This window comes from Phocoena sinus, chromosome 13 (genome assembly GCF_008692025.1).
Source record: "Phocoena sinus isolate mPhoSin1 chromosome 13, mPhoSin1.pri, whole genome shotgun sequence".
Lineage (NCBI taxonomy): Eukaryota > Metazoa > Chordata > Mammalia > Artiodactyla > Phocoenidae > Phocoena > Phocoena sinus.
In genome coordinates, this window is record NC_045775.1 from 76,108,596 (window position 1) to 76,133,474 (window position 24,879).

The 24,879-nt window shown below is 54.6% G+C and overlaps 1 protein-coding gene and 1 non-coding gene across 6 annotated transcripts; both read left to right on the forward strand.

The window, feature by feature from the left end:
* The first annotated feature begins 915 nt into the window (after window positions 1-915).
* SH2D6 (SH2 domain containing 6) lies at window positions 916-18,873 on the forward strand. 5 transcript variants are annotated; one of them, XM_032653631.1, is made up of 17 exons: window positions 916-1,522; window positions 10,577-10,671; window positions 11,324-11,440; window positions 11,630-11,737; window positions 12,369-12,394; window positions 12,756-12,790; window positions 13,220-13,236; window positions 13,325-13,457; window positions 14,019-14,129; window positions 14,750-14,810; window positions 15,277-15,299; window positions 15,717-15,762; window positions 16,161-16,252; window positions 16,986-17,041; window positions 17,246-17,370; window positions 17,519-17,677; window positions 18,310-18,873. In XM_032653631.1, the coding sequence occupies exons 4-17, from the start codon at window positions 11,690-11,692 to the stop codon at window positions 18,560-18,562; spliced, it is 1,185 nt and encodes a 394-aa protein (XP_032509522.1). In that variant the 5' UTR covers window positions 916-1,522; window positions 10,577-10,671; window positions 11,324-11,440; window positions 11,630-11,689; the 3' UTR covers window positions 18,563-18,873. The 5 variants fall into 5 exon arrangements, with proteins under 5 accessions (XP_032509522.1, XP_032509520.1, XP_032509525.1 ...); XM_032653629.1 differs by having other exon boundaries at window positions 11,298-11,737; XM_032653634.1 differs by having other exon boundaries at window positions 10,577-11,737; window positions 17,287-17,370.
* Window positions 18,874-22,886: 4,013 nt separating this feature from the next.
* Window positions 22,887-22,958, forward strand: TRNAE-UUC. The gene has a single exon. It is a non-coding gene; the product is annotated as a tRNA-Glu (tRNA).
* Window positions 22,959-24,879: the final 1,921 nt, after the last annotated feature.

Below are 24,879 nucleotides of genomic sequence, written 5' to 3' on the forward strand. Positions count from 1 at the left end.
ACCTCACCCATGCCCGGGGCTTTACAGTTTACAAAACACCCCCTCCACACACAGCCCCTACCCCCCAACTTGATCCTCAAAGCAAACCCGTGGGCCAGTGTCGCTCCATTTCCTGGTTTTTGTGGTCAGAAGAGTCCTTTTCCCTCCCTGGCCTCCTTCTGTAGGGTTGCTAAATTTGACAAAAATGTTATCTGTCAGCTCTATAGGGTAATCACTTCTAATGTGTCCAGCCAGTCCTGGGCGGGTCTGGTCATCATTTTGAGACACCATTGATCGCAGACTCTTAAGAACTGAAAGGGCCCTGGACTGTCTGTCGCCTAGTCCAGCCTTGCCCAGCAGGCCTGGGCTGGGCCTCCCAGGCCAAGTCCTCACTCTGGCTTTCCCTACCTTCCTACCCGGCCAGAGCGCGCCCATCTTCGTGCCTCAGTTTAGCATCTAGCGTCTTGTCCTCCAGGCGCCGCCGGCATATACATCGCGGGGGCGGCGGACCGGGGGAAAAGCCAGGGGGAGCTCGGCTGGAGTTGCGACACCGCGCCATATCTACTGTCCAGAACCAGGGCACGCGGGAAAAAGCAGGAATAAGGATGGTACCACGCCGGGCCCAGGTGGGACCCCCGACCTGCGGCCCCACCCAGGCCCGAACTACAAATCCCGGCAAGCGTGGGCCGCGGGGCGGGACCTCGGGAGCGGGGGCCTGCGATCCCTGCGCCAAGCCCGGGACCAGTGGGTCCTCGGGGGAGAGAGCAGGAGGACAGAGACGCCACAGCGGACCTCGAAACACACTCACAGACACACAAACACACAGACACAAACGCGCGCACCGGCCGCGTTGGTCCCTCCCCCACGAACTACAGATCCCAGCAGGCAGTGGGTGCGGGGCGGGGCTTCGGGGGAGGGTGGCGCTCACGACCGGAAGTCAGCGTCTGGCGAGGTGGGCTTACCGGTGCGGGGTGTGGGCTCCCCTGCTGTGGGGAAGAGGGCCCTTCTCTCCCCGCAGCCTGGCTCCCCGCCCCCGCACACACTGCTCCACCGTGGGGTCGCCGGCCCGAGCACTTCTCAGCGATCCAGAGCCCCGCCCTCCCTACCAGGCTGGGACTGCCGGGGAAGGGGATGGCCGGTGGACGCTTGGGCCAGCTGCCTTGGAGGGACGCAGAGTCTGCCTCCTTGACCCTCTCCTCCATCGCCTGGAGCGAACTCCCTTTTCCTGGAGCGAGGAGCAGCCCGGACCTTGAGGCAGGACTAAGCCTGTTGGGGTCTCTGTGTGGCCTGCAGGCCTCCTGGAGAAGCCCAGGGAAGGCCAGGGTCCTTTGAGTTCTGGGGTATAGGTCAGGATGTTCGGTCCACGCTGTGTGACCGCTCTCAGCGCCCTGCGCCCAGGCATCAGCTTTATATGGCAGAGCCAGATAACACTGAGGCGCCGACCGGAAGTAATAACCAGGGCACTCATTCAGTATGCTGGCTCTCAAAGTGCTCACACCTCAGCGTCAAGCGCCAGGACTCTTGTCCTAACTTCCCGGGTCGCGTAAGTATCCACTGAGACACTACAGCAGGGACTTACCCAAGCCCTTCAGTGCCAGTCAGGAGCTCAAGGGTCCAGCCTGTCTGGTGGGATGCGCAGTGCTGAGGCCCCACTTCACCCACCTTCCAGGGCCAGGGCAGTCTCTCTCCTGAAGCCTCTTCTCAGCTGATTTCTGGCTCCCAAGTGAGGATTCAGGTTACACCTGTATCAGGAGCAGTGACACCGCAGTGGCCAGCAACACATTGGACTTTCTGTCTCCAACCCCATTTTCAGAGTTTACACTTTCTGATCTGGCCATATACTGCTGTGACCCTGATCATCAAGGTAGATAGGAAAATACTTAGTTTATGACGGTATAGCCACGACCCTGTAATGTCAGTGAGAGTTTATTATTCTGTAGTTGGGTGGAGACCAGCTGCTTCCTAGACATATTCCTAAATTTAATCTTGGAAAAATTAGAAACAACTCTAGAAAGGATATTCAAAGTAGGACGCCCAGATTCCCTTTGGTAACTGGAGTAGGGGTCATATGTACTGGTTAGGTGGTCTCTAAGCATGTCCATTGCTGCCTGGGAAGTTCTCAAAGGCTTGGTTTTCCAAGTATTTCTGTTAAGACTGAAAACAGTGGGGAAGGGTGGTTGGGGGAATAGATTGGGAGATTGGGATTGACATGTACACACTGGTATAGATTGGGAGATTGGGATTGACATGTACACACTGGTATATATAAAATAGATGACCAACAAGGACCTACTGTAGAGCACAGGGAACTCTGCTCTATAGTCTGTAATAATCTAAATAGGAAAAGAATTTGAAAAGGAACAGATACATGTATATGTATAACTGAATCACTTTGCTGTACCTGAAATTAATACAACATTGTTAATCAACTATACTCCAATATTAAATTAAAATTTTAAAAAAAGGGCTTCCCTGGTGGCGCAGTGGTTGAGAGTCGGCCTGCCGATGCAGGCGGCACGGGTTCGTGCCCCGGACCGGGAAGATCCCACATGCCGCGGAGCGGCTGGGCCCGTGAGCCATGGCAGCTGAGCCTGCGCGTCCGGAGCCTGTGCTCCGCAACGGGAGAGGCCACAACAGTGAGAGGCCCGCGTACCGCAAAAAATAAATAAATAAATAAATAAAAGTTAAAAAAAAAAAAAAAAAATTAAAAAAAAAAGACTGAAAACATTTTTGCCCCTTTCCTGTTTGCCCATTTCTGTTCCTTAAAAGAACCTAATTACAGGAATGAGTTCACTAAGGAATTGAAACTAACTCCTGACTTATGCTCTAACCTGTTGAGTCTTTTCCTAGATAAAAAGAAGAATAAAGAATTAAGCAGTTAAAAAATGACTGGCTCTCTCTCCGCAACTGCCCCCTTAGCAATCCTGCAGGCAGATCACACAGGCAAGATCACACCTGAAGAGTCAGCCAGTCTGCCCTCAGTGGAGAGTGATGCAGAACCCAACCTCCTGCCTCGATGATTCACTGAGATTCTTCCCCCTCATGTTTCCCTTTAAAAACTGTCACGACTGAGCAGAATCTTTGGAGTTGGTCTCTGGACACGAGTCTACTTTCTCCCCAGATTGCCCACTCTTCTGGTTAAAGCACCTTTCCTTTCTACTGACACTTGCCTCTCAAATTTTTGGCTTCTGAATAGGGAGCAGCCAAACCTGGGTTCAGTAACTAGACAACCATCTTTTTGTTAAGTAGCCCCTCTGCCCCTAGAGATGAGAGATAGTTACCATAGAAACTTGGAGACAGCCCTTGCCCCATCAGTGCAGTCTTTATAAGAGCCCATTCTCTCCTGCATTCCAGGACTTAGCACCAGACTCTTGAATCAGTAAGAGCCTGTGTGACTTGCCCAAGGATATGCCAAAGCCATTTAATGCCTATCCCTGCTTCCTGAAGATCCAGCCAGCAGGGTGCAGTTAAAGTAACAGGGCAGTGTTATGAAGTCATGACAGAAAATGTGTCTAAGGGTAAGGTGCCCCAAAAGTTGGGTTCTTTCCCCCTCAGGGCCTTGGGAGCGACTCAGGAACATACATATTCTATACTTGAAAGTACCTGCACCTATACTGGTTACACATCCTGAGGCAACAGCACGATTCCCATTTGGGGAGAGAGAGCCTTAGCGCACAAATGCTTTCAATAAAAGTTTGTTTAAACTGGCATTTAAAAACCATAAACAAATTCATTGTTTTAGTAACACCTTCCACCTACAGTGGAATTATAGTTGAAGTTATCTTTAAGGTTTTGAATACTGTTTGTACATATTTTTCTAATCTTTCATTTGTGTAGAACTTCACAGATTCCTGCTGATTTTTTCTTGCACCGACAACTGGATGAAGCCCTTGGTGGTGGTCCTGCAGGCCACACCCTTTCCTCTGGCAGCCAGTCTAGGGGGTGAGGGACAGGCCACCACGCTTCTTCTCACCACCAGGGGCCGCCCTTTGCGGTGGAACAACCGCTCAGGTCCGTAGAGCAGCCGGGACGACGGGGTGGGAGGCACTGAGGACTTTGGTCTTGTGTACATAATTAGATGGCTCTGGCCCAAGGCCCAGCATCCATCTCCACTCTGGTCTCAGCTTTTCCGTTGGTAAAGGTGGGGAGGGTGATCTCAGGGCTCTCCACACCTATCAAGGAAGGATGTGCAGATGAAGACACATCCGTGAGTGGCAGCGCCAGGTCTCTCCTAGGGGGAGGGTAGAAGGCAGGCCAGTTGTCCATACTCTTTCTGCTCATCAGTCCTGAGAGAAGGGAACAAGGAAGCAACGGCAACAGGAGATGCCTGGCTCTCCGGATATGAGCTGAAGAAGGAAGAAGGCTAAGCAGGGCCATACTACATCTGGCCAAGGCGGGGGCGGGGGTGGGGTGGGGTGGAGTGCAGGGAGAGTGGGGGGGGGAAGAATAGATGCCCCCCACTCCACTCATTAAGTTAAATAGAGGAAAGGATCCAGTAGAGTGAGGGCAGGGTCAAAGGTACCCAGAGAAGAGTCCTTGGTAACCATTTGCATTTAGAGAAGCAGATAAACAGGGAAAGGGCCTCAGGACGCTGTGCTCAGCCTAGGCACGGGGGTTAGGAGCAAGCCATGGGCCTTTCAGAGGAGAGAGACGGAGGCTGTTTGGCGAGAGGTGGGGTCTTTGAGCAGGCGGTAAAGAATGAGTGCAGCTACAGCAAATATTTTTTGAGAGCCTGTTCTGTGCCAAGCTGTGGGCCGGGCACTTGGGATTTGGCAGTGAACTGGACAGACACAGTTGCTACCCACTGAGAGCTCTTACAGCTGAGTGGGAGTCCACAGTCTAGGCCTGATATGTACCCATAGATTTAATTACGGTGGGAGCCCAGAGAGTGTGTCGGGGACAGACTGCCGTGGTCTGGGACCCCTGCTGAGGGTGACTTCAGCTGTGGCCTGAAGGAAGAGGAAGGCAAGGGGCGGGAGTGTTCCTGCAGAAGAAAGGCAAGTGCACAGCCCCCAGGTAAGGAGACTGTTTGAGACTAGAAAGAGATGAACAGAGCCAGGTACTATTATAAGTGTTCGCAGCCATCCTGCCCCCATCTTACCCAGCCTTCCTGCTACCGGGACATCTGTTGGGTTCTCCCAAGGGCAGAATCTCAGCAGTGGGCTAATGCATCAAGTTTAAAGACACCTAAAGGAGCTCTGGTGATCTGCAAGATAAGGAGTTGAGGTGGAGGGAGAGGGCTGGGGTCTGGGGGGCACAAGGTGCTTGCACCATCTGTGAAGATTGCCAGTTGCAGAGTCCACGAGAGTGGACTTTGTGGGGGTTGGTTAAAATTCTTAAAGTATAACATACTATAAGAAAGTCCTTTGTTCTTTCTTTTCTTCTCTCTCTTTTTTTTTTTTTTAACTGTGTTTTGCTATACTTTTCTCTTTTTTTTGGCTGTACCACGTGGCTTGTAGGATTTTAGTTCCCCGACCAGGGATTGAACCCAGGCCCTCAGCAGTGAGAGTGCAGAGTCCTAACTACTGGACCACCAGGGAATTTCCATGTTTTGCTATACTTAAGAGTGCTTTCTCTCTGTCATATTCTGTAAGGACAATAAATATCTAAATTCCTTCCACCTGAAATTTCCTTAAGTCAACAGAGTGCAGAATGGGCCAACTGGGCCTAGTCATGGTGGAACCACAGAGAGAAGGTGAGTGTGAGTGAGTCTGTGGGGAGAAAATGGAAGGGCTGGGGCTGGAGAGGTAGGTAGGGCTGATCTTACCAGGCAACAAGAAGCCTTTGTCTCCATTCAAGGAGCCATGGTGGGGAGGGCCACGCAAGGATTCCAGGCAGAGCTACATCATGAACGAACCTGTTGTGAGCAAGTTCCCGAACAGGGACGGGCAGGGTGTGTGGGACAGAGACGGAGCACCCCAGCAGGGGCAGAGGGGACCAGGGCAGTGCCGGCTTGTGCACTTTACCCTAGAGGCCAGGGAAAACCAGCCTCAGCCCCGACCCTAACCCTTGGCGAATCTATAGAAATCTCGTGCACTGCCCCCCAGAAAAACACAAACCACACACCAAGTTTTGTATCTACTTTCAGAGAGATGGAAGGAGAGTCTGTCACAAACCTCTGAAGCTGCAGCCATCCATGATCGTGCACCAGTGGGGGGACAGGGGCCAGAGACCCCTCTTAGGAGGCTGGTCTGTGTGTCGTCCGTGCTTCAGCCCTCTGTCGTGTGTCACAGCTGCCACCAGAGTAGGCTGAGTCAGCAGGCCTGGGAGGGCAGCGGCGGGGGGGAGGAGAAGGGACCTCTGCCAGCTTGTGCTAAAGCAGCCCCAACATTGCCCTCCGCTTCTCAGCACTGGAGGACCCCTTCTCTCCCTCCTCTCGACCACCTTCCTTCAACATGGTCCCCGACGTTAAATTTAACCCAATCACAGACAGTTCAGTTGGCCTCAGGCCCCTCCCTAGGAGCTTCTTGGGCCTCTAACTTGACTACTTGCTCACGTCAAAATAGCCTGAGGACTCACTCATTCTCCCTCACCCCTCACAGGACCTGCTCTCCCCTCCCCATCCTCTGAGGCCCTAACTCATGGTCAGAAAGTTCTCCTTCCCTCTTTCTACCCCACCCCTGCCACTTGCCCCGATGGATTCCCATTCTCCCCGGAGAAGAATCCTTGTCTTAACAGCATGCTTCTTTTTTTATTTCCCCACTTTTCCCCCTACTTCCCTGGCTTAGGGGACCTGGCTGTCCTGTGGTGGCCCCAGCCCCACACCCCGGAACTCCCCTTGGCCCTGACCCCCACTCCCAGGGCCCTACCTTCTCCTAGGCTGTCCTTCTCTTGGTGCTTCCTCGTGGTTGAAATCCAGGTCATCCCTCCTTCTTTCTCTTCTTTCCTTCTTTTTATCTTTTAATCTGTACTGACTGATATTTTTAAATTATAAAATTAATTAATGCTTGTCATATAAAAGGCCCAAGAGTATAGAAATGTAAAGCTATGATACTCATTGCTACCTGGTCCCACTTTCCCATGAGACACCTGTACCTCGCCTCACAGTTTGGGCTTCTTGGTATCCATGTGGTGATCCCACTGATGCTGTGTCCCTAAGTTAGATTTCTTCACTGAAAGTAAGAGAAACCAACCTTAGCTAGTTTAGGCTGGAAAATAATTTATTAAAAATATTCTGTAGCTCACCACATCTCCAGGAGAACCAGAGAACCAGCCAGGAACAATGTCTCAAAGGCCACAGCCAAGCTGGCCTAGTGGAGGCACCTCTGGGCCAACACTATTGATCCTGGCCCTGGGTGGTACCCCTTGGGATCTCAGCCTCCCTGGCCTCTGGAAACAGGATATAGCTGTCACCTCCTCCCTAGGGTGGATGACTCTTTTTTTTTTTTTAATAAGAGACAGAGTCTCTTCATCTTTTTTTTTAGATAAATGTATTTATTTTATTTTATTTATTTAATTTTTGGCTGCTTTGGGTCTACGTTGCTACGCACGGGCTTTCTCTAGTTGCGGCGAGCAGGGGCCACTCTTTGTTACGGTGCGTGGGCTTCGCATTGCGGTGGCTTCCCTTGTTGCGGAGCACGGGCTCTAGGCGCGTGGGCTTCAGTAGTTGTGGCATGCAGGCTCAGTAGTTGTGGCGCACGGGCTTATTTGCTCTGCGGCGTGTGGGATCTTCCCGGACCAGGGATCGAACCCTGTCCCCTGCATTGGTAGGCGGATTCTTAACCACTGTGCCACGAGGGAAGTCCCGGGTGGATGCCTCTTGATGCCTGCTTTGGATACAAAGCCCAGCATGGGGGCATCTGACTGGCAGAATGCCTGCACCCCAGCCATAAGAGAGGCTGGGAAGGCCTCATCTGGCTTCTGTGAATGGAGGCAAGGATTCATACGGTGGAAGTGGCCCCAAACACAGGAAGTGATCCACAGCCAGTGGGAATGGCAGACCTTCAGCCTCTAGGGGTCCAGCCACCGCACCTCAGCTTCCCCTGCTCTGCAGCCTGCACTCTCTCACCTCTGAGACCTCTGGCCACAGCCTGCTTACCTGTCCTCCATCAGGTCCTCAGAAATCACCCCCTCCTGTTCACAATGCTTCCCACGTCGCTCACACCGGGGACCCCCGCCAGCCTTGGCCACCTTCCCTGTCTGCTGGCAACAACTCCATGGACGGTGGCACCACCTACTCAGGAAGAGCTGATATTTACCGCACATGTGCTGTGTGTCTCATGTGTTTCATCTCATTCAACAGAAGCGCCTCCACCACAAGGAGTGCCTTGTTCCCACCCCCACTTACACAGGGGGAGACAGCAGCACAGAGAGATTGAATGTCTCCTGGGGCCTCTCCGTCACTCGGAGGGTCCCCCGGAGGGTAGGGTCTGTGTCCTGTTTCTTCTCTGCTGGCCACCCCCATGTTCCCCATGAGCTAAGGGCTGAGTGTGATTCTAAAGATGTCCTAGGAGTCACATCTTCTCAGAACGTTTCCCTTAGAGCAGCGTTTCTCAAACTTGACTGATCATAAGCTTGATCTAGGATGCTTGTTTAAAGTAATACAGATTCCCACTTCCCTCCTGGAACATCCCATTCTTAAGCTCTCAGGGAGGGTCTGGGAGCCTAAGACTTTTAAAGCCCTCCAGCTGATTCTTGTGATCATGCAAGTGGAGGAACACTGCTCTAGAGAGCTGTTTGTTTTCTTAGGGTGGGTTTAGACTATGTTGGGCCTGAAAACGATGGCCTGTTCTTACTGGAGATCAGCAGCTGAGATCTGGAAAATGTGGAGAATCACTGTGTGCTACGGAAGGACCATAAAACTGGCACTCAGGTGCTGCCAGACAATGGGGCAATGGAACCTTTGAAATGTGAGTTTCCAGTAATTCCATTTCTAGGAATTCATCCCGAGGGAATAGCTATGATTGTACAGAAAACAGTCCTGTGCCAAAGATGGAGAAAGAGGTTGTCCAAATCTGCCTGTGCCATCAGCAGGAAGCACGGTGCTACAGGGCTGGCTGCGGTGACACAAAGCTGTGAGGCAGCCTCCTTCCATCCTCTTCTCTCTCATCTGCCCAGGCCAGTGCCCCCACCCAGAAGGCATGGATTCCACCCTCTGCCTGGGGCTCTTTCCCTCACCCAGGCCCTGGCATTTGCCTATGCAAAGCCCTGAACAGAAGGAGGAGGTGGCTGTGGCAAGGGCAGTCTGGACTGGGAAACCCACTCAGTTTGGACTTTGCAGCGGGCTGGTGTCTAGAGCATCTTGCTGACTTTGACAGCAGGTCCCCTCGGTGAGGGAAGTTGCCCCCTGCCTTATGGCCCAAATGTGGAACAAAGGTCAGCTGGGGAGTGGAGGTCGGGAGGAGATGCTTGTCCCTGACTCCAAGCCTGGATTCTTTGTTTTTCTTTGCACAGTTTTTCCCATGACACCAAATGGGCCCCCCTTAAGCCACCCCCAATGACTTTTCATAGCTTCTTCTTTTTTTTAAAAAATAAATTTATTTATTTATTTTTGGCTGTTTTGGGTCTTCGTTGCTGTGCGCGGTCTTTCTCTAGTTGCTGTGAGTGGGGGCTACTCTTCGTTGCGGTGCGCAGGCTTCTCATTGCAGTGGCTTCTCTTGTTGCGGACCATGGGCTCTAGGCGCGCGGGCTTCAGTAGTTGTGACACGCGGGCTCAGTAGCTGTGGCGCACGGGCTTAGTTGCTCCGTGGCATGTGGGATCTTCCCGGACCAGGGCTCGAACCTGTGTTCCCTGCATTGGCAGGTGGATTCTTAACCACTTTGCCACCAGAGAAGTCCCCATAGCTTCTTTTTTATTGAAATATAGTTGATTTACAATATTGTGTTAGTTTCAGGTGTACAGCAAAGTGATTTGGCCATATATATGTGTGTGCATGTATGTATATATAGTTTTTAGGGGATTCTTTTCCATTATAGTTTATTACAAGATATTGAATATAGTTCCTTGTGCTATACAGTAAATCCTTGTTGTTTCTCTTATATATGGTAGTGTGTATATGTTAATCCCATACTCCCAATTTATCCTTCTCCCCTCTTTCCCTTTTGGTAATCATAAGTTTGTTTTCTATGTCTGTGACTCTGTTTCTGTTTTGTAAATAAGTTCATTTGTACTCTCACTGTTGTGGCCTCTCCCGTTAGCGGAGCACAGGCTCCGGACGCGCAGGCTCAGTGGCCATGGCTCACGGGCCCAGCTGCTCCACAGCATGTGGGATCTTCCTGGACCGGGGCACGAACCCACGTCCCCTGCATTGGCAGGCAGATTCCCAACCACTGCGCCACCAGGGAAGCCCCATTTATACTATTTTTAAGTTTTATTTAAAGATTTTTTTCTGTTTCTGTTTTTGGCCATGCCACGATTGAACCCAGGCCACAGCAATGAAAGCCCGGAATCCTAACCACTAGGCCACCAGGGAACTCCCAATTTGTACTATTTTTTAGATTCCACATATAAGTGACATTATATGATATTTGTCTTTCTCTGGCTGACTTACTTCACTTAGTATGATAATCTCTAGGTCCATCCTCGTTGCTGTAAATGGCATTCTTTTTTTTTTTTATGGCTGAGTTCATAGCTTCTTAAGTGTCCGTTTGCCTGCAGGTCTCAGGAATCGTGTGGCCTTTGAAGACTGTGGCCAGCTCCAACCCTGGACCCTCTCCCCAGTTCCCCCAGCCCCATGGCCTCCAAAGATGCAGGTTCATGGCCTTCATTCTTCCTCTGTGCCAACAGCCAGGACATCACCAAAATGATAACCACAGGAAAGTTACAGTGTCCTAGAAGGATCTTATATTCACGATCCTCTTCTGTGTTCCCTCATTCCCTGGTCTAAACAGAGTCAGACACCAGGCCCTGCCCTTTCTTTTTGCCTCAACACTTCTCAGAAGTCAGAGTTCCAAAATTCACTCGGGTAACAGAGCACCGGGAAGTTCTGGGCTCCCTAAGGAAACCAGTGATTACTGATGTTTCTAATTCCATCACAGGAAAGGAGGGTCAGGACCCAATCCTAGATGAGATACAGGAATCCCAGTGGTTAGTGCACAGGCTGTGGGTTGTGCAAACCTTGGCTTGAATTCCACCTCCAACACTTACTAATTGTATGACCTTGGGAAAGTCACTCCGTTTCTCAGAGTCTCACTGCTCTGGACTGAATTGTGTCTCCCTCCAAATTCATATGTTGAAGCCCTAGCCCCCAGTGTGACTATATTTGGAGATGGGGCCTTTAAGAAGGTAATTAAGGTTAAATGAAGTCATAAGGGTGGGGCCCTGATTCAATAGGACTGGTGACCTTATTAGAAGAGATCAGAAATCTCTCTCTCTCCAGAATTCTCTCTCTCCCTGCATGCACAGAAGAAAGGCCATATGAGGACACGGCAAGAAGCTGACCATCTGCAAGCCAGCAAGAGAGCTCTCGCCAGAAACCAGCCCTGACAGCACCTTGATTTTGGACTTCTAGCCTCCAGAGCAGTGAGAAAATAAATTTCTGTTGTTTAAGCCACCCAGCCTGTGGTACTCTGTGATGGCAGCCCGAGCTGACTAATACGTTCATTCTCATCTGCAAAGCAGGGATAAAATTAGGACCTGCATCACGAAGCTATTGTGAGAATCCAGTGAGGAAATTCATGTGTAATGCCCGCCTGTTTAACTTTCCTACAGCACCTTCGGCACCCGGAACAGTGCCTGGTGTATAGTGGATGTTCGATAACTACCTACTGAATGAATAACTACCTCCACCAAGAAAGGAAGCTGTCGAACTCAATACAAGTGTGTATTTCTGAGCTTTTCACTAACCTCCATCTTGATCATTGATCATCACTCACCAGCAAATGACAGCAGGCACAAAGGATTTAAGAAAAGTGTCTGCAGGGATGGTCTCCTGTTTTTAATTGGATCTGCCATTAATACCCTGTCTTCCGTGAACTGGGAAAGGGCTTGGTCTGGCTCTTCCTGAGTCTGAATCTCTGGGAGGAGGCGACATTGACCAGGAAGCTTTTGTTCCTTGCGGGCCTGGGCATTGAGGAGGAAGCTCTTCCTCCGTTGGGGCAGGGGGCAGGAGATGCAGCTGTGGGATGCAGTGGTGGGGGAGCTAGGGCTGGGCCCTGGGAGTGGCATGGACGAAGTTGGTCTGGGGCTGGAGGCCACAGCAGGCCCACCTTCCTGGTGCTTGCACAATGCAAATGACGGGAACAATAGGGCCCCTGTCCCCAGGCCGTTTGTGGCAGAACCTGGACCCTGGGGAGGCATAGCTCCTTTACCTTGGCCATGGTGAGACTTGGTTCTGGGGGCAGCCCCAGGTGCACAGACCTGCCCACCCCTGGGGCCCAGGACTCCGGGCAGGGAGAGACATCCCACCTGAACTGACCACCCCCTTATTCTCCTCCCTGACTCTTTCCAGGACAAGCTCAGCAGGAGCAAGGCCAGGTGAGTCCTTGGGCTCCTCTCTTTGCTCTACCCTCCTCTCGTTTCCACCTCGCTGTCCCTTTCCTGGGCACAGGCATCCTTAGAGCGGTGCTGGTTCTGCCTGGGCCCTCCATGCCCAGTGAGACTATTCATGCACCTCCACCCCCTGGGAACACTAGGGCTCCCCCACTGCCAGCTTCCCACAGGCACTAGCTCTGCCCCCAGACTCTTCCTCCTGTTGCCCTGGTCCCAGGCTGCCGTCACACAACTCCAGGGGACGCCATTCATACCGTCATGGATGTGAATGTCCCAGGGTCGTGCATGGTCTGGCTGACACAAACACAGGGCCCCTTGGGCAGAGCTGACTGGACTCTGATTGCAGGTTGGGGCCACACCTTCCACCCCCAAGATGTGCAGGTAAGTGACCGACCCCCAGATGTGTAGGAGCCCCTGCGAGTCGAGTCTCCCCTGAGGACTCTGGATACCTCCTGCCCATTATAGTCCGGTGCTGCTAAGTCACTGGGGCCTAGCTCTTCCACCTGTCTCGGTCAGAATTAGGGATGCATGGGGTAGGGGACTGGCATAGGTGGAACAGGCTGTGAGACCCCCTTATCTCCAAAACGCCTCACTGGTCTTGCTGCAGTGTTGGAAAGGCCCACCATGAATGGTTCCTTTGAGGCCACTGTAAGAGTGCAGATGGGTTATTATATTTTGGAGAGAGAGTAAGTCATTGTGCTAGAGAGGGACTGGGCCACGAGGAGATGAGGACAGTCTCACCAGCCTCCCATCCAGACTCCCCTGCTTGGAGAAAAGATGACCCCTGCCCATCTCCTCTGTCTGCCCCAGGGACCTGGAGACGCAGGGTAGGTTCAGCTGCGGAGCCGGGGTGGGGGTGGGGGGAGGCAGCGGCCACCACGGCTCCTGCATCTCTTCCGTCCTCCCTGTGCTCAGCATCCCTTCCCAGAAGCCCAGGAGGAGGAGGAAGAAGAGGAGGATAAATATGAGCTGTCCCCCTGTGAGGCTCTGCTCCGCCACCCAGCCCCCGCCCGCCTTCCTGGCACTCAGGAGGACTCTTTGTACTTGGGTGAGGGCTGGGAAGCTGAGGCAGGGAGGTCGGGTGGTCAAGGACGGGAGGGTCCCCACAAGGGAAGAGGGCCCAGGCCTTGCCTCGTCTCCCTCTGTCTGGCCTGGGGCAGCGAGGGGAGGCCTCTTGGCTGGGCAGAGAAAGAGGGATGGAGGGAGGGAGGGAGGGGAGAAGGGAAGGAGGATGAGTGGGAAGGGGAGAGGAGCCTGGAGGGGCCGTGTAACCAAGGCAACAGTGGGAAAGCAGGAGGCCTGACAGGGTCCCTGGGACCTGGCGTTCCCCCTCTGAGATCCTAGCACAGCTCGGAGCAAGGGTAGGGATGCCAGGAGAGCCCCGGCAGCTGCTGGCATCCCACCCCGACAGCTCCCAGGCTCGGCCAGGTGGGGGCAGGGAAGCTGGCCGCCTCCAGTTGCCATGGAGACGGGGCTGTCGGGAAGCCAGAGAGCACAGAGGGGAGTGAGGGAGGGAGGAGGGAACAGAGGCTGGGTGGGGGGCAGGAAGAAATTTGGAACCTACGTGGGAGGAGCCCACCGGGTCACAATGCTCAGGGGTCTTTTCCAGATCACTCTGGCCCCGGGCCCTCCCGTGTCACCACCACCACCGCCACCGCAGCCCCAGCCCGAGATGATGAACAGCCTCCCCACCTGCCCCACCCCAGGCTACCATTTCCCAGTGAGTAAATCTAAGAGGCATCTCATTTGCAAGATTCCCCCACGTCTGCATTCAAGAGGCCCCTGAAAAATTAGCTGCGTCAGAAGCCAGAGCCCCGTTAACAGTCGCTCCTCCCACCTGCCTGGCCTGGTCCTTGCACCCTCCCCATCAGCATCACCAAAGACTCACCCTTCTCGCTTGAGCCGGGAGAGGGGAGCGGGGGTGGGGTGGGGGTGAGGGGGGGGTTGAAGCTCCGCTGCCCCTCCCGGACCCTAAAGCCTGTGCAGCCCTCCCTGCCTACAGAGGGAAGAAATCCCTCACTCAGCTGCCAGTCGCGGCCAGCTCTCACCTCCGCCAGGATCCCGTTTGTGGGCTTTGAGAGCTACCACTTTCATCATATATTTTATTGGAATAAAAGGTAAAACTGGGAGACATTCACACCAAAGAAAGAGCCACAGAATAGAGGCAAAGAGGAGGGTCGCCTCTGCACATAAACGCTTGTGTTGTAGTGTTTTTCAAGCTGCACAGATATACGTAGTCCCTTCGCCTCCCACCCCGGCCAGCCTTGCCCTCCCACCCCGCAGCTCCCCTCCATAGCCCCCCACCCGATTTTCCCTCACGCCACCGCGTTGTGCCTACAGCCCAAGGCAGCGTGGAGCCCGCCGGAGGCCACGAAGCAGAGCTGGCCCTTTGGGAGGCGAGGTAATGGGGATGTCCTCTCTCCTTCCGAGGCCCACCTACTCCCCACCCCGAGAAGGGGAATCCTGACCTCCATGAGGTCGGGGCCGGGGGAAAGTTGAGCTGGCCTTACATTGATCTCATGCTTTGTCCGGTCGCTGCATCCGCCACAGCTGTTCCTCATTTTTACCTGCCAATCCCGCCCCCCCCACCTCGAGGCAGGCAGTTGGGGAGGAGACTGAGGCCCCGTGACACGTAATGCTTTGCCTGAGGTCACGGAGTCCCTGACTCCGGGGCCCCTTCTGCACCTGCTGAGGTCTCTGGGTCAGGCGGGGGGCACCCCGGGGGTGTGAAGTAAGGCGATCGGGGGGTGAGGATGGCTTTCTCCTGGGACTTCACAGCTGGCTCTGAGGATCCCCTCAGAGAAGTTCCAAGGATATTTCTTTCTCCCTGCTGCTGCTGGCTGGTGGGCCTCTCCTTTTCCTCCCAGAGCTGGGTGCACCAGACCGGGCGGTGAGTGGCCCCTCACTCTAGGATTCTGGCTAGGAAGTTGGTGGTGGTGGTGGTGGTGGTGGTGATGCGTGAGCTGGGAGGGCCAGGAAATATCCCTAAATCCAGGGAAAAGGCCCGGAGCCGAGCCTCTCCCCCTCTGCCACAGGCCCTGGCGGGGCGTCCGCCAGTGTCCTTCTGGGGAGGGCGTCGCCCAGAGCTCCCCTTCGGTGCTCACTCTCTCTGAGCACAGGACGGGGGAGGTGCTCATGGGCTCCCCCTTCCGGGCAAAGGAGCATTTTCAATCATTCCAGGTCCACCTTGTGGGCGGCGCGGTGGGGGTGGGGGGTGAGGTGCCAGTAGCTCCCCCAAGGGATGGCTTCGTCCTCCTTCCCACTCACTGGTCAAACCCTGGGTCCCATACGCCCCTTCCTACCCTAGGTGCCGGGCCCAGCAAAGAAGCCCGAGGAGGACATTTACCGAGATGGTGAGCCCAGTCCAGGTGAACCCTCCCTCCCTCCTCCCGCCCCGCCCCATCCTGCCCTGAGGCCCTCTGCTGCCCACCGGCAGCGCGATGCAGTCTCCTGGCTCCATCTCCTGCCCTTGTCCTCTCTCAGCACCCCTACCGTCACACATCTGCCTTCAGACACCCACATGGACGCCTCTGGTCCGGGCTGCCCCACACAGTGCCTGCCAAGGAGGGGACCCCCTTAGAGCAAGGGCTTGGGCGGGGGAGGCTTCCCAGCTGTTGCAGCCAGGACAGCGCTCTGCCTGGTTGGAAGGGCTCCCCAAAAGTCAGGCTGCGGAGAAGCTGTCCCCTGCCCCGCCCCGGTCACCCGGATTTCCCCGCTTGGTGCTCAGCTCAGCCTGCCCTCTCTGTTTTAGTCCCGGCCTTGCCTCAGACTCTGAGCTCCCAAGTCCTGAGGCCCCCAGTCCCTCTACCAAGGACATCAGTGGGGCCCAGGTGAGTGCCACAGGTGTGTGCTGGGGGCCTGAAGGGCCTACCCAGGCTTCCCAGCCCTGACCCTGGGATCTCCAGGATCGGGTCACTGGACTTTTTCTTTTGAAGGAGGTAAAGCCCCTGAGCTCTGTTCCCCAATTCGCTCCCCACAGGCCCACCACAGCCCCCCAGGAAGCTCAGAATGTAAGAGGCTGGGGGGTTGGGCTGGTGGTGGGCTGAGCTGGGATGGAGAGAGGGAGGCTCAGGGTAGGACTTCCGGCCCAAAGGAGCAGGCCTGCAGGGCCAAGCTCTTCTGACCCAGCATCCTGTGTGCCAGGGAGCGTCGAATGCCACCTCTAAAGGTGAGTACCGCCATTGTCAGCATGAACCCAAGCCCTCCGGCAGGGCCTCCCCTGCGGGCCTCAGACTGCCTCCCAGCCCCCTGCACCCCACTTCACTGAGGGGGTCCCTGCAGCTCTGACTCCAGCGGAGAGGTCTCAGAGGACCCCCTGGGCATTCTCCAGGATCTGCACCAAATCAGGAAGCTCCCAACCTGTACCTTAAAATCACTCACTTGGAGGTCACGCGTAGCCTAGCCGGTGGATCCTACCAGAGCCCTGGGGCGGGGGAGTGAAGCACTGGGTGTCCCGCTTTGGGCTTCAGGCCTTTGCACGCCCTCTGTGACCTCCCCAACCTTCCCAGCTGGGCCCCAAGCCTCCTTGGCCTAATCCCCTCTCAGCCCCAGGGCTATAATCTGCTTCTTCCGGCAGGAAGGATAGCCTCTCTTTGCTCTGTAGCTGCCACCCAGAATGCCTCAGCTGCTGAGGTGAGGAAGGGCTGGGAGAGGGCTGGTGGGGGAGGCCCGTGGGAGCAGAGCCCGAGTCCCTACCCAGAAGCCCTCTCGGGTGGGTGTCCACCACTGAACACGTGTGTGCAGCTCCAGGCGCGGACACATCTTTGTTCTGCTCGAGTGGCTGTGAGCACGAATAACTGCAACCTGGGGGTTCTCTGCTTCCCACCCCCGATCCAGTGCCCTGGCACATCGCTGAGCCGCTGTGTGTGTATGTACAGGAAGGCGATCTGCTGGGCCAGCCTTGGTACTCAGGGAACTGTGACCGCCATGCTGTTGAGAGTGCCCTGCTCCGACGCCAAAAGGTGAGGCACCTCAGGCCCCCTGCGCCTTCTTGGGAAACCGTTTCTGCCCAGGAACTGAGGCTGGCTGAGCCGGCAGAAGCAGCCAGGCACGGGTTGGAGTAAGGGCTATAGCTGGAAGGTGAGGTTGACGATGGGCTCTCCTCCTCAGGACGGGGCCTACACCGTGCGCCCCAGCTCAGGCCCTCGTGGTTCTCAGCCCTTCACCCTGGCAGTACTTCTCCACGGCCGGGTCTTCAACATTCCCATCCGCCGGCTGGATGGCGGGCGCCACTACACCCTGGGCCAGGAAGGCAGGAACCACGAGGAGGTGGGTACTGGAAAAGGTAGGGGCTGAAGGGCAAGACACAGCAGAGCAGCCCCTGGGCCCAGCCGGGAACACTGCCCTGGGGAAGGCCCCCCATTTTTGCCTTTTTCTGGAGTGGGTGGAAATCTCAGTGGCCAGCGCCCAGAACTCCTTCCCAGAAGCCAGCACTTTGAGAAGAGGCCCAGTCTGCTCTGGGGGAGACACCCCCTCGTGAAGAGCCCGGTCTGCATGGGGCCCAGGTGGGGGCATTTGTATGAACCCAGCTGGGAGGAGGGCAGGGCCCAGGTAGTCCAGCTTCGTGTCTGTACCAAGGACTCAACTTTGCACCCAGCACTTGCTAGGCTGCAAACTAGAGACAGTCACCACTCAGCTCCCCACACGGAAGGACCCGGGCAGAGGCCTCAAAGTTATTTCATCTGGCCTGGGAAATAGGAGTCCGGCCAACAACATGCGCACGGGCGCCATCACAGGAAAGGCCTGGAATTGGGCAAGCAAAATGCAGTGGGGCTTCATGGGGCAAACAGGAAGGAAAATATTTAGAAAAATGTCAACAAGCTCCCTCGCCAGAGCCCCCCAGCTCCCTCAGGAAGTTTCTCCCTGCATGAGGCTCACTGATGCCCTGCTTGCCCGTCCAGCTCTTCTCCTCCGTGGCCGCCATGGTCCAGCACTACCTGCAGCGCCCCCTACCGCTCGTGGACAGACACAGCGGCAGCCGGCAGCTCACCTGCCTGCTCTTCCCCACCAAGCCCTGACGCCACAGCGCACGTGCACCCCGGCCTCCGGTTCCATAGTTTGTTCCTCGGGCTGTCTCCCTCTCCTCTCCCAGGTCTCCACCCCGCCAGCTCCCGCTCCTCCATCCCGTGCCCCAGTCCCTGCAGGCCTCCCTGAGAGGCATTGGGAAGGGTCGTCCAGAGACAGAAAGGGTCCCTAAGATCCCACCCCATGCTCACCCAGAGCCTGGCACTGCCACTCCCTGCTGCACCTCCAAGACTGGGAATCAGGGGACAGGCATGGCCTCCCAAGCTGCTCTGAATGAAGGCCTCCTCTGGGAAGCTGAGCCTCAGGGGGATAGATAGTAAGGGCACTGCTTCTACACAAAGGGAATCCTCTCACATTCTGGAGGAGGCTTAACACGGGGCTGGCATCTGGAAGGAACTTGGTCGCCCTGAACATAGTTTGCTTTCAATAAATATCTGTTGAATGAATTCTTGAATTCCGTTGAGTGAAGCAGAGACGGCCTCCATGAGGCGCCAAGGTTTGCAAGTGCCCCAGGGCACAGCCTGGGCCCGGGAGCGCCGGAGCAGTGGTGGCCAGGCCAGGACAGAGGAGCCAGCCCCAGTTCTGCCCCTGACCGGGGCCTTGGCCCTTAGATGGTCTGTGGTGGCCGCCCCGGGTGGCTCAGTTTTGTTTCCTTCTGTTTGTGGGAATCGGGGTGGGGGAGGAGAGAGGCTTGGTGTTGCACGGCCACCCCATGAAACGACAAGAATGGAGTTCGGTACTTGACCACCACCCATTTACCGCACAGCGATCCATCGGGGAGAGAGGCGCCTGATTTTGCGCCCTTGGTGTTGTCTGGAGTAGGGGAGACGGGCGGACCCCCGTTGATATCTGGGTATTGAAGGCTCCACGCGGAGTTCAGAGGAGACGAGAGGCCATCGGAGCACAGCTGCGCGACCGGCGCGGCCGGGGAGGGAGGCTCCAGGGCTGGGGGCTCAGAGATAGGCCGCTGGCCCGCGGGCGGGGCAGGCGGGAGAGCGGAGGAGGGCGGCCCCGCGCGGGCTGGGCCGAGGGGCGGGGGCGTCCCCGGGCCCTGGCGCGGCGCCCGGAACACCCCGTGCCGGAAGCGCATGTGACCGTGACTCCGCAGAAGTCGCGAAACAAAGGGCGGCTCAGCGGCTGCCGGCGCTCGGGCTGGCACGGAGGGTTCGGACTCCTGCCCCTGGCCGGGGTCCCGGCTCTGCCCCGGCAGACCCTGCGCGCCCAGGCCGGGCGGGGAGGCTCCCGATCCCCCCGAGGCCCTGGGGCGCCGGGGTGGGAGCGAGGGAGCCCCGGGGAGGTGGTGAGGGAGGGTGGCCCCGCGGGCAAGCGGTGAAATGCAAACACGAGGCTGGGTGGACGCTACGGGGTCCAGGCTGGGCTGAGAGCGTTGATGGTTGCCTTCACCACTGCCGGCTCTGGCAAATTACCCTCTCCCGATCTTAATTCCTGTAACAGAGGTGAAGATAATTGTCCCTCCCAGTTATCCTATGGTTGGGGAGCTTGAGTGAAGCGGTCCATGTGGACAGGGAGGACAGTGCAGGGCCTAACGGGCTGCACTCTGGTCCTTCTTTCCCAAATGAACCTGTGAATTCCAGTCAGCAAACTGCCACTTTCAGTGTTCACACAGCAGGGCACCAGGAGGAAGAGCGGGGTGGGCAGCTGGCACAGGGCGGGGTGAGGGTGGGCACTGCTGTGCACCGTATGTGGGGATGGGGCCCCAAGAAGCCTCCTTCTGCTCGGTTAGCCAGCCCTGGCTCCCTCTAGGCGGTGGATGGGAGTGGCCACTCTACACTTTCCCCGGGCTGACTCAGGTAGGAACTCAGGGCTGGAGAATGTGGGGGGCCACCTTGGGGGGGGGGGCTCAGGGTACATATGGAATTGATTAGAACCCTGCAGTTCTCCCCGCAACCCAGTACTAAACCAAGCAGTTAATGATTAGGACAATAGTGTCATAGACTCAGTGTTGGATGCACACATTCCTGAGTTGTTTTACGGATACTGTAACTGCCACCAGAGGAAGAATGGTAACTGCATGATGACCACATTGTAGCCATGACATAAGCTGCTCCATCTTGAGCAGTACAGAATCTATGGCTAGTACAGTTCCGAGAGCTGGCCAGAAGAGAACAGAATTAACATCATTGCTCATAATAGTCTATGTCTTTGTGGGCGTCAAAATGATTGTAGCTTGCTCTGCCCGTATATGTAAGCGGGCAAGTAAAATTGTCCGCAAAGAGATGCTACAGACCCAGGCTGACATCTTCCATTTTGAGAATACTGTGCCCTCTGTCAGCGTGAAGAAGTTACAGAAGATAGACCGTTGCCCGTAGTCCCATAGAAGTGGAATGATATTTGACAGTGGGGAATTGAAAGTAGCTCTTTTGTCCCTTTCCTGTTTGCCCATTTCTGTTCCCCTCTAACCTTAAAAGAACCTAATTATAGGAATGAGATCGCTAAGCAATTGGAACGAACTTCTGATCTCTCCTGAATGCACACCATGCCTTGTCTAACTTGTTGATTCTTTTTCTAAATTAAAAGAAGGAAGAATAAAGAATTAAGCAGTTAAAAAATGACTGGCTCTCTCTCCGCAACTGCCCCCTTAGCAATCCTGCAGGCAGATCACACAGGCAAGATCACACCTGAAGAGTCAGCCAGTCTGCCCTCAGTGGAGAGTGATGCAGAACCCAACCTCCTGCCTCGATGATTCACTGAGATTCTTCCCCCTCATGTTTCCCCTTTAAAAATGTCATGGCTGAGCAGAATCTATAGAGTTGGTCTCTGGACATGAATCCACCTTCTCTCCAGATTGCCGGCTTTTCTAATTAAAGTAACTTTCCTTTCTACTGACGCTTGCCTCTCAAATTATTGGCTTTTGAGCGGTGAGCCGCAGAACCTGAGTTTGGTAATGCATACAGTCAGACTCCTGCATCCCCCACCAGACGTCCAGGTTTGACTTCTCTGGAGGAGCCCTCCACCCTAGAGCCTGTTTTTACCGAGTCCTGAATTTACATAGCCCTGAAGCCACGTGGCCTGTGGGAGGTGAAGTAGAGGCCACAGCACAGAGCTCGGGAGTTAGTGGCTCAACAGGGACTCTGCTTAGTCCCAGCTGGGGGACTGACTTTAAGGGGACTAGTCTCATTCCTTCCCTCCCTGGCGAAAAAAGAGAGGAGTAGTCCAGGCAGTGGGGACAGTCTGTGATAAGGGACCCAGAGGGCCAAAAAGAACGTGGTCTGGAGAGCAGCTCAGCCTCACTAGTGGCTCCTCAGACTGCAGATCTGTGCTTACGTGTCCCCTTCTCCAGGAAGCCTTCCCGGCTGCCCCAGCCTGGGCTCAGGCACTTAACACATCTGAGAGCAATTGCTTTTTCACTCCAAAGGACCAACTGCTACAACTGCCCGCTGTTGTGTATCCAGGGCCTGGAATAGAGTAGGTGCCTAATATTTCTTGGAAGAGTCACTGAATAGGTCAAGTCTACCCTGGATCCCTCTAAGACTCACAGCGTTCCTTGATCAGGGCTTCCTTTGTAAGAGAAAAATCTAACCCAGTGCTTCCCAATAGAACGTTCTGTGATGATAGGAACGTTCTGTATCTGCATCGTTCAGTACAGTAGCCATTAACCCCAAGAGCACTTGAAATGTGACTAGTGTGACCAAGGAACTGAATTTTTAACAATAATGTCATCAATTTTCAATTAATTTAAATTCAAATAGCCACATATAGGCACGGCTGTACTGTTGTTGTCTCTTGCCTTCCTGAGTGTGAGGGACAGCGGTAAGAGAGAAAGCTGGAGAAGTTGGTGGAGGGGGGCTGGGTCCGGAGGACACCAGGAGGCCTCCGTTATGAGGGTGAGCACAGGGGAGCCATTGAGGCTCTGAGCCGGAGTGGGCGCAGGAGGGATGGTATTCTGGGAGGATCGCTCTAGGTGTGGAGTGCTGAGTGGGTGAGAGGGCAACACAGAGGCAGGGAGAAGAGTTAGGAGCAGCAGATATTTCTGTGATCCGGAGAGAGATGACGCCCCTTGTTTTTCACCATGCCAGTCACCCTCCAAACACCCCCTTTTCCATTTCCCCTCACCCAGCAGGCTAGACTCTAGACAATTCTAAGCAGGGTCACCGACTGGGGGATCAAGCCTTGGAGAAATGCCATTTGGTGAAGAAACTCATGGATTACCCAGAGTGCTTTGCTGTCTCCAATGGCCTGGAAGGGCCTAAAACGTTCTATTGGGAAGCACTGGGTTAGATTTTTCTCTTACAAAGGAAGCCCTGATCAAGGAACGCTGTGAGTTTTAGAGGGATCCTGGCTCCTTGGTGGGAGCCAAGAAGGTGTACAGCTGGGAAGGGCCTGAAAATGTGGCCACGCCCAGACAAGACCACACCTGTGGGGCTCAGAATGCGCTCTAGGCAACCGGCCAGCAAGCTTTTCACTTTGGTTTCTAAAGAGGCCGTCTGGGAATTCCCCGGTGGTCCAGTGGTTAGGACTCGGCGCTTTCACTGCCAGGGCCCAGGTTCGATCCCTGGTTGGGGAATTAAGGTCCCACAAGCTGCATGGTGCGGCCAAAAATAAATGAATAAATAAAAACAAATAAGAGGTAGTCTGATCCCTGGGCAAAAACATGGGATCCGGGGGCCAAAGTCCCAACTTTGAATCCGTCTCAGTCACTCACTGCCCACGTGACCTTAACCTTGGTCTCCTCACTTTTAAAACGGGGTTAATCATACCTGTTTCTTAGGGTTGTTGTGACAATAAGAAATGCTATGCATATATATATGACATATGCTTAGCCTAACACAGAGCCTAACGTGTAGTAGAGCTGAATGACTGGTACCTAATAACAGTCCTGACTGTGAATAGGCCAAGCCTGTTTGGGCTCCCCTAACTCTAGTTTCCCCAACACACACACACATACATACACACGTGACCTTTAGGCACTGTTGGTACTATAATTATTGTTCTCTCTGCCCGCCTGGCTTTCCTACGCCCCTCCTCCTGGTAACACCACCCACTTCCCCCACCACAGGACCAGGCCTGTGACCTAGGTCTGGCTGGGACCAAAGCAGGACCAATCAAAGCCTTCTCTGAGATGAAGACATTGATGCTGAGAGAGAGATGCCCTCTCTCCAAACCTGAACTGGGCGGTAAATGGCCATCTTCCCTGCCATGTGGACAGAGCCTGTCTGCAGAAGTCAGGCAATGACGAGGAGAAAAATGGTCTTGGAGACGTTGGGTCCTGTCCCAAGGTCCCGGCTTTTGCTGCAGTGCCCCGCCCGGCTGTGTGAGCTAGAAATTTCCTTTTTGGTTTAAGCTAGTGGGGGTATGGCTTCTGATATTTGTAAAGAAGAGTCCTGCCTGTTATAGACACTTGTGTCCTTAAAGTTCGGGACATCAAGGGATTTGTGTGAAGCACAGAGCAGTTAGTGGTCAAACCAGAACTCAGCCTCATCTGGCTGGCTCTAGATCCACCATAAACTACACCACACGTTCCGCTCACCATTGACAAGTGCATACTATGTGCCAGACACCAAACTAACGTCCCTTTCCTTCTCCGCACCTACTGAAGGACTCTCCCTCCCCACCTTCACTCCCAGCCTCTAAGGATCGTACCTCTCCACTAGGGTAGGGCCCAGCACACTCACTGCCTTCCCAGAATAATACTCCCAGATTTCTCCTCATGTGCCAAGGATATGAGAGGAGACAGCCAGCTACCTACCTACCTACCTACCTACCTACCTACCTCCCTGTGGTGGTAGCAGGAAGGACATCCTTGCCCCGGCCCAGGGCTCCCTGGCAGAGTTCCTGCCCTCACCACTCTGAGTGTCTGTGATTCTACTGCCCTTATGGCTTTAGTGACCATCTATGGGGATACTGAGGTCATTTAAAAAAAACCAAAACTCCTTATTTATTTATTTGTTTGTTTGTTTATTTTCGCTACACTGTGCTGCTTGAGGGATCTTAGTTCCCCGACCAGGGATCAAACCCGGGACCCCTGCAGTGGAAGCGAGTCCTAACCACTGGACCGCCAGGGGATTCCCACTGAGGTCATATTTAAAGTGCTTTTAATCTCAGTTGTCCCAGATGTTTCTTTACTGTGCAAATCTAGTTAAGGGGAGAGAGGGGCGTTGGGAGCAGAAGGATTTCAGGGACGTAGTGTCCGAGTCCGGTCTTCAGACAGCCATGGACCACAATGCAGATGTTACCAGTCGGTGACACAAAAGGAGAAAAACACCACCTGAGAAGTGAGCTCTTCCTGAAGCAAAATGATTCCATTTATTGGGCCATCCTTTAAAGAGAAACCAAGTTCCTCCTTCTTTGGGGGATTAAATTATATTTTCTTTCAGTTCACTAGATTTTGCTGGGCCTCATCTTTAAAATGAGGTGGGAGGGCTTCCCTGGTGGCACAGTGGTTGAGAGTCCGCCTGCCGATGCAGGGGACACGGGTTCGTGCCCCG

Bases quoted from the DNA above. Each gene is read 5' to 3' on its own strand.
- SH2D6 (XM_032653629.1), top strand. From the start codon at position 11,690: ATGAATAACTACCTCCACCAAGAAAGGAAGCTGTCGAACTCAATACAA. The intron at 17,042-17,245 runs GTGAGGAAGGGC...CCCCCGATCCAG, and splicing joins AGAATGCCTCAGCTGCTGAG to TGCCCTGGCACATCGCTGAG. The intron at 17,371-17,518 runs GTGAGGCACCTC...TCTCCTCCTCAG, and splicing joins CCCTGCTCCGACGCCAAAAG to GACGGGGCCTACACCGTGCG.